Source organism: Oratosquilla oratoria, chromosome 4, assembly GCF_046742065.1.
Source record: "Oratosquilla oratoria isolate Oo_2021 chromosome 4, ASM4674206v1, whole genome shotgun sequence".
Lineage (NCBI taxonomy): Eukaryota > Metazoa > Arthropoda > Malacostraca > Stomatopoda > Squillidae > Oratosquilla > Oratosquilla oratoria.
Window position 1 is genome coordinate 37,570,750 of NC_134780.1, and position 7,738 is coordinate 37,578,487.

At 43.1% G+C, this 7,738-nt stretch overlaps 1 protein-coding gene across 1 annotated transcript; it reads left to right on the forward strand.

The window, feature by feature from the left end:
* The first annotated feature begins 766 nt into the window (after positions 1 to 766).
* Positions 767 to 7,534, forward strand: LOC143024448 (uncharacterized). The gene is made up of 2 exons (XM_076183254.1): positions 767 to 838; positions 6,164 to 7,534. Exons 1-2 carry the CDS (start codon positions 767 to 769, stop codon positions 7,532 to 7,534), a joined length of 1,443 nt encoding a protein of 480 aa, XP_076039369.1.
* The last annotated feature ends 204 nt before the right edge of the window (positions 7,535 to 7,738 follow it).

Consider the following 7,738-nt stretch of genomic DNA (forward strand, 5'->3'; position numbering starts at 1 on the left):
ATTCTATTCTATTTACTAGTTATTTATATCATTCTGTTTTAATTATAGTTCTCGCGATTTTTATTGCTTTAAGAATTTTATATAGACTAGTTAGTCTTCGGTTGCCTCATCTCCCGGCTATCAATCAACAAACTAATCACACCGTCTGAATAGCATGAATATATATCAACCGTTTGACGTCTCTCTGGGTAACCCAAGTTCATTTCAATTCTATCCTCCATTGCAGCAGCAGCAGCAGCACCCACCTCTCTCTCTCTCTCTCTCTCTCTCTCTCTCTCTCTCTCTCTCTCTCTCTCTCTCTCTCTCTCTCTCTCTCTCTCTCTCTCTTTCTCTTTCTTCTCCTCTGTCTCTCTCTCTCTCTCTCTCTCACCCAGCTGTTCTCAGAAATTTGCAAGATGTCAAGGACAGCTATCCCTGTTCGTCTCCCCCACCACACCCACATCCACACCCACAACCACACCCTACCCGTTTAACGTGTCCTCGAAGTACAGAAGAACGTGTGGGTGACCTGGAGCCAAGAGGTCATTGTTCACTTTACGGGTCTTCGGGGAAAAGACGACGACGGGAGAGCGAGAGGGGGACCAGGTGGCTGGCTGGTGCAACAAAGAGTCCGACATAGAATTTTCAGGTTCATTACCTTACATCTCTTTCTCTTTATTTTTTTCTTTTGTTCTTCTCTATCTCCTTTTCTAACTCCTTTTCTTTGTCCTTCTCTCTCTACTTATCTGTTTCTATCTCACTCTCTATCTCTCTCTCTCTCGGTCAAATGAACCAACTGTTGCACATTGTGAAGCTTGCAGAAGCTCCCACAGAGTCTTCGGTGGCTTCTGCCCTCCGGGTTAATGAATACAATATTCCCATAAAAGAGGAACCTCCCTGGTCCAACCAACGCCCTTTCCCCTCTCAGCCACATCTTACCAAAATAATATTCTCCTTCCCAGTCGTCGGTCCTCTGTTTTTCTCTTTAGGAACAAAGAATACCAACGTTGTCTTTGTCTTTGTCTGTAGACAGAGCTTTATTCAGACCTCCGTCAGTAGCAATTTTATTCTGTTTTATTTACAATATTTTTTTAGAAATAGGTAGAAAAGGAGAAAGAATTATTTGTTCTGCAAAAGTCCCGAGCCTGTGAGTGTTGTCCAGTTTGAAGTTTCAGAATTAATTTGGATGAAGATCTCATTAGCAAAATCCTGTCATTTCCGTCAATGGATTATTTTGTCTTGCTAACTTCATCTATCTTTCTTTTTCGTTTTCGTGTCTTCTGCATCCGACCTCGTCATGAATCGATAGGTTTCCTGTCACTGTAACCGAGGCTCACTGAGAGAAGAGGAGATCGACAAGAAGTGCAGTTCAGGAGACGTAGTAAAGCGTGGCTGGTGAGCCTACCTACCAACCTAGCCTAGATCAATAGCTCCCTTCTGAGAGGCCTAGAATTATTCTCCCCCCTCCTTTTTCCCTCCCCTTCCCCCCTAACCCCCCATAGGGCGGTGTTGTGCATCAGGATCTCCGACCTACACTGTTTCGGTATGCACAGCCAGATTCAGAAGTGAGACCACAATCTTGTGTTTCTCATTTTGAGAAACAGATGGCGCAGGAAGAACCCCGGGCATAACAAGCAAGTCTTCGGATAGTTTCCTCAGGTTGATACTACATGTCTCTAGAAAGAATATCTTGAGAAATCTTAGTTGATATAGAAAAGCGTGCGAAGCTAAGGCCGTCATTACTAGATTGGTAATATTATTCTCAAATAAACACTGAATATTTGAGGACACTGGTAGCGTAACCGAAAGCGTGACAGCCAAGAGTTCGCTTAGTTGTGGGTTCGAGTCCCGCATTCGTCTTCGATTCCCAGCAATGAATGTTACCTGCTCCAACAGTCCCCAAAGCGCATAATAGGGCAAAGGTGACGGCTCTGGCAGAAACTTAGCGCCTCCTAGCGTATGCTTCTTAACTTTTTTTAATATCTTCATCCTATGTTGCATATCTGTGTTATGAATAATATGAGACTGAAATTATATAAGAATGAGAAGAATCTTTTGTAAGTCTTTTCATAAGGAGATGATTACATCCAAAGTCTTGGGCTCTGATATCCGGTTGGTCTGTCTTGAGTCTCCCAATGATGTTGAGTCTGGGACTCAACTCAATTTCAATTTTCGTACTTGAATATTTCCTTCGTGTTTTTTTTTTCTTTTTTTTTTACGTAATTAAGTGAGTCATCCTTCCTGGTTTGTCGTTTTCGTAATCAACTCTTTTTTTCAAGTTCGTTCTTTTGGTAATTGAGTCTAATTTTTCGTTTGTTCATTGGTTTTGAGTTCTTCTTGATATCGTTCAGGCGAAAGAGGTCACAGTTCCACAAAACAAGTTATTTACGCCAAGAGTAACAACTTTGCCATTTCCTGGATCTCCTGGAATTTCATTAACTTTAAACAAAAATTTCGTAGACTCGTAACAAAAATTTACAATTATACCAACGACAAACATGACTAAGGTGGTGGGCAGAGGTGGTAACGGTAGAAGAGAGTGGCAGAGAGAGAGAGAGAGAGAGAGAGAGAGAGAGAGAGAGAGAGAGAGAGAGAGAGAGAGAGAGAGAGACAGACAGAGTGACCATACAGAGACTGAAAGTGAGAGTTAGAGTGAGTGTGTGTGTGTGTGTGTGTGTGTGTGTGTGTGTGTGTGTGTGTGTGTGTGTGTGTGTGTGTGTGTGTGTGTGTGTGTGTGTGTGTGTGTGTGTGTGTGTGTGTGTTTGTGTGTGTGTGTGTGTGTGTGTGTGTGTGTGTGTGTGTGTGTGTGTGTGTGTGTGTGTGTGTGTGTATGTGTGTGTGCGCGTATGCATGTGTGTGATTATGTGTGTGTGAGCGTATGTGTGTGTGTGTATGTGTGTGTGTGTATATGTGTGTGTGTGTGTGTGAGTGTGTGTGTGTGTGTGTGTGTGTGTGTGTGTGTGTGTGTGTGTGTGTGTGTGTGTGTGTGTGTGTGTGTGTGTGTGTGTGTGTATGTGTGTGTGTGTGTGTGTGTGTGTGTGTATGTGTGTGTGTGTGTGTGTGTGTGTGTGTGTGTGTGTGTGTGTGTGTGTGTGTGTGTGTGTGTGTGTGTGTGTGTGTGTGTGTGCGCGCGTGTGTGTGTATGTGTGCGTGTGTGTACGATGATGATAGGCGATTAAATGCAATCGTGATTCCGTCAGTTAGCGTTATGATATTGTAATGACTGGCAGTACCGAGAACGAGCCAATGTTGGTGAAGGTTTTGATAACAGGTCCAAGCAAGACTTCTGCTCACAGAAAGCCTTGTGTATATCTCACTTCCCTCACGCATGGGGTGGAAGGAGGAGGAGGAGGGTGGGGGAGGGGTTGGGGGAGGTTCGGGAGAGGGGCGTGGTTTTTTTTTTTTTTTTTTTTTTTTTTTAGTAAAGTATCACTCCCACGGGCTTTGTTTGGGAGAGGATGGGAGTTGTGTGGGAGGAGGAGGAGGAGAGAGGATGTAATAGGAGTGGCCTATGAAACACTGAGTATGAATAAATTAGTAATTACACAGCACTACAAAGAAAATACGTGTGCTTACGTTGGAGACCAAACAAAGACTTACCGACGCTAAGGTTAATTAGCGCGGGAAAAACATACACAATTCTTCTTGGTTCTCCTACAAAAAGGCGCCAATAAATACACAATGACAATAATAAAATCAATATACAATAATAAATGTACAATACTACAAGTACGTACTTATAATATACAAGGATGTTTAATGTTACCATTACAAGGAGGAGAGAGCGAGGAGGAGTGTGGGAGGGATGGGAGGTTTGATAAGGCAGAAAGTGGACGAGTAGGGGAGATGCTATTAGCGAATTCAAATGACGAAATCTGCTCCCTCGAATGGGGAAATCTGCTTCATCGAATACGGAAATCTGTCATTCCATACGCGAAATTCTGCTACGTTGATACGAAAATTTGATCCATCACGTATGGAAATCTGCTATGTGACATCTGTTACACTGCATAGGGAAACTTGCTATATCACATGCGGTCTGCTATATCGCATAGGGAAATCTGCTCCATCACATACGGAAATCAGATAAATCGAATGACAAATCCTGCTATATCAAAAATAGAAACCTCCAGTAAGGTTCATATATGGTCTTAAGATCCTCAAGTTTACACAAAAGGCATTCATGCCTAGCACCCTCGCAGAGCGTGGGCAATGAATGTCATTTCGAAAAAAAAAAATTACTAAACAAAAAGTTTTAATCAATGAACAAATATCACTAAGAACATTACACATGGGGACGCTTACTTCTCATCGATACCACCACCTTTGCCCGATGTACCCGGATAGCCCCACGACCTTAACATTCTTTGTTGAGTGCTGAACCCCCCCTAAAGAGGATCAACGCCCCTACACTGTGTGTGTGTGTCTGTGTGCGTGTGTGTGTGTGTGTGTGTGTGTGTGTGTGTGTGTGTGTGTGTGTGTGTGTGTGTGTGTGTGTGTGTGTGTGTGTGTGTGTGTATGTGCATAAATATATATATTTAAATATATATATATATATATATATATATAAATATATATATATATATATATATATATATATATATGAGTGGCAGGGTGGTGAGATAAACACCGAGAACCGATGAAGGTTTATTAACTGAAGTTTCGCTCTTAATAAAACTTCAACGGTTCTCGGTGTTTATCTCACCACCCTGCCACTCATTTTGTCGTCCATTCCTCAACATATATATATATATATATATATATATATATATATATATATGCCTATATATACAATGTCGTTCCAGTGCTGTATTTTTTTTTTGTGACAGAGGATTTTATTCAGATTAGGAGAAGACCCCGCCATCCCGGTGACCTGGATCCATCCGACGACAAACTCTATTGATTTTGTTCTGGCAACTGAGGCTAGGCCAGCATACTCAGAAATTTACCTTTTGACATTTAGTGTATTTATTCTGTTTATTTCAATATATTTAAATACTTGTGCTTATAAATTTATTTATTCTGGCAGCCGCCAGACGATTTTATTCAACTGTAGATGAACTCTCTCCCTCCCTCTCCCTCTCCCTTCGAAGATAAAGATTTGAAGAAAAAAAAAATGATGACGACACTTTATCGACGACTTGACGTCACTCGTGGTTTCAACCGTCGAAGCTCAAAGAAGCGAGTTCAAGCCTAAAATCGAAATGTCGCCAATTTGTCTCTCTTTCTTCCCCGTTCTCCGGCTCTTTTCTTTCCTCTTTTCCTTCTTGATTTCTTTGATGTTAGCCCGTTTTCTGTTCCTTTCATTATGTACCGTTTTCTTCTCATAGGTGACCTACACCATAGTGAATCACATACACACACACACACACACACACACACACACACACACACACACACACACACACACACACACACACACACACACACACACACACACACACACACACATATATATATATATATATATATATATATATATATATATATGCAAAGTAGACCACTTAGAAAAAACTAAGGAAGCAGAGCGCTTTCGTATATTACATCCAATGCACTGATATAATATACGAAAGCGCTGTGCTTCATTACTTTCTTTATTCCAAGTGGTCTACTTTGCATAACTGAACACACGTACCTGTGTTCTTATTACCATATGTATGTATATATATATATGTATGTATATATATATATACATATATACTATATATATATGCATATATATATATATATATAATATATATATGAAAGGTAAGAATGGAAAGACACGATTGGGAACAAGCGACTTTATTCCTGACCGGTTTCACCTTTGAAGAAGCCTCAAAAGGCGAAACCGGTCAGGAATAAAGTCTCTTGTTCCCCATCATGTCTTTCCATTCTTACCATTCATACTGTCCTGTCTATACATATATACACAATATAGTTATATCATATATATATATTTATATATATATATATATAATATATAATATATATAATATTTATGTATAACTCCTTGATTAATTATATACTAATAATATGTATATATATATATATATATGTGTGTGTGTGTGTGTGTGTGTGTGTGTGTGTGTGTGTGTGTGTGTGTGTGTGTGTGTGTGTGTGTGTGTGTGTGTGTGTGTGTGTGTGTTTCCAGAAATCATTTAGTGTTTACCACATGTATTACTTGTTACTTTTTTCCACATAGTTCCTGAAAAAAATGTCCCGCAAGTTCGAAGATTGGCGACTCCGACGAATGATCGACTACCTTGGCACCCTGAGGGTCACTCCTGGCACAAGTGTCATCTCCATCTACGTGACGCCAGACGAGGGTCTCAGGTTCAAGAGGAACCTCCTGGTAGACGAAGCCAGGAAGGCCTCGAACATCAGGTCGCCCTTGAACCGGGCTTCGGTCCAAGACGGAATTCGGGCGTTGTCGGAACACCTGAAGATGCTCCGGTCGGTTCCTCCGACGGGTTTTGCCTGCTTCTTCGCCTCCAGCGCCTCGGACGCTCTCACGGACAAGGAACGGAAGGTCAAGATCGAGGTGGTGCCCCACAAGAACATCATCGTGTCCACCTACCGCTGCGACAAGGAACCGTTCCTCAAACCACTGCAGGACCTCTCCAATAGTGACGACGACTGGTACGGTTTCGTCGTCGTTACTGGTGCCAAGGCCCTCTTCGCCAGGGTAAGCGGAGGCTACCATGAGGTCCTCGGCGCCCTCTCGGCCAACGTCCCCCGGAAGCACTGCAAAGGAGGACAGTCTGCGCAGAGGTTCGAGAGGTTGCGCAGAGAGCTGCGCAACGCCTACCTGAAGAAGATCTGCAAGGAGACCTCCAAGTTCTTCGTGGACGAAGAATCCCACAAAGTCAACGTCAGAGGACTCTTCTTCGCGGGGTCTGCCGAGCTCAAAGACGAACTCCTGAAGTGTCCCTCGTTGGACGAGCGCCTCAGGAAGGTCGTTCTTCAGGTGGTTACCGTGGCCTATGGAGGAAGGATCGGGCTTTCGGCCGCTATCGACCAGACCTGTCAATTGATGGGTGACCACAGGTTCAAGCACCAACAGAACCTTTTACAGAGGTTCTTCGACAGCGTCCACGCGAACGACAACCTAACGACTTATGGACTAAAGAACGTCTTGAGGGCTCTCGCCCAGGGTCAGGTCGAGGTCCTGCTCGCCTGGGAGGAACTTCCTTACTTCCGAGTCGTGGAGACGGAGAAGAACGAAGAGGGCGAGGCTGTGCAAACCGTCCGCTACTTCGACGGAGGAGGACCTGTGTCTGACCAGGAAGGAAGAGAACCCTTAGGGGCGAAGAGGAGGCAGGTCCTCGAACAAGGTCTCCTTATTGATTGGCTGTATGAGGAATATGGCGAGTGCGAGCGTGACGGAGTCGACTTCGAACTGATAGTAGACAACTCCTCCTTGAGTTCTCAGTTCGTCAAGGGGTTCGGTGGTCTTGTAGCTATTCTTCGATATGCCTTGGAGGACGACATGAAGGACGACCTCGAGGACTTCGAGACTGACATCGAGGGAGAGAACATGCTGGAATACCTGGACCACCTGATCCATGGATGACAGGAACGATAATCAGAGGAAGAAGCTCCAAATCATTTCATATTCTGACAATAACAAAGGACATTTTTCACAACTACGACGACGTACATATATGGAAACGACCCTGAAGTATTTGACACAAACCCTTAACATACTAATTAGTGAGTCCCATATTGTTTCGTTCTCTGTTTAAATCACTTCATGTCCTTTGTATGACGACAGTGA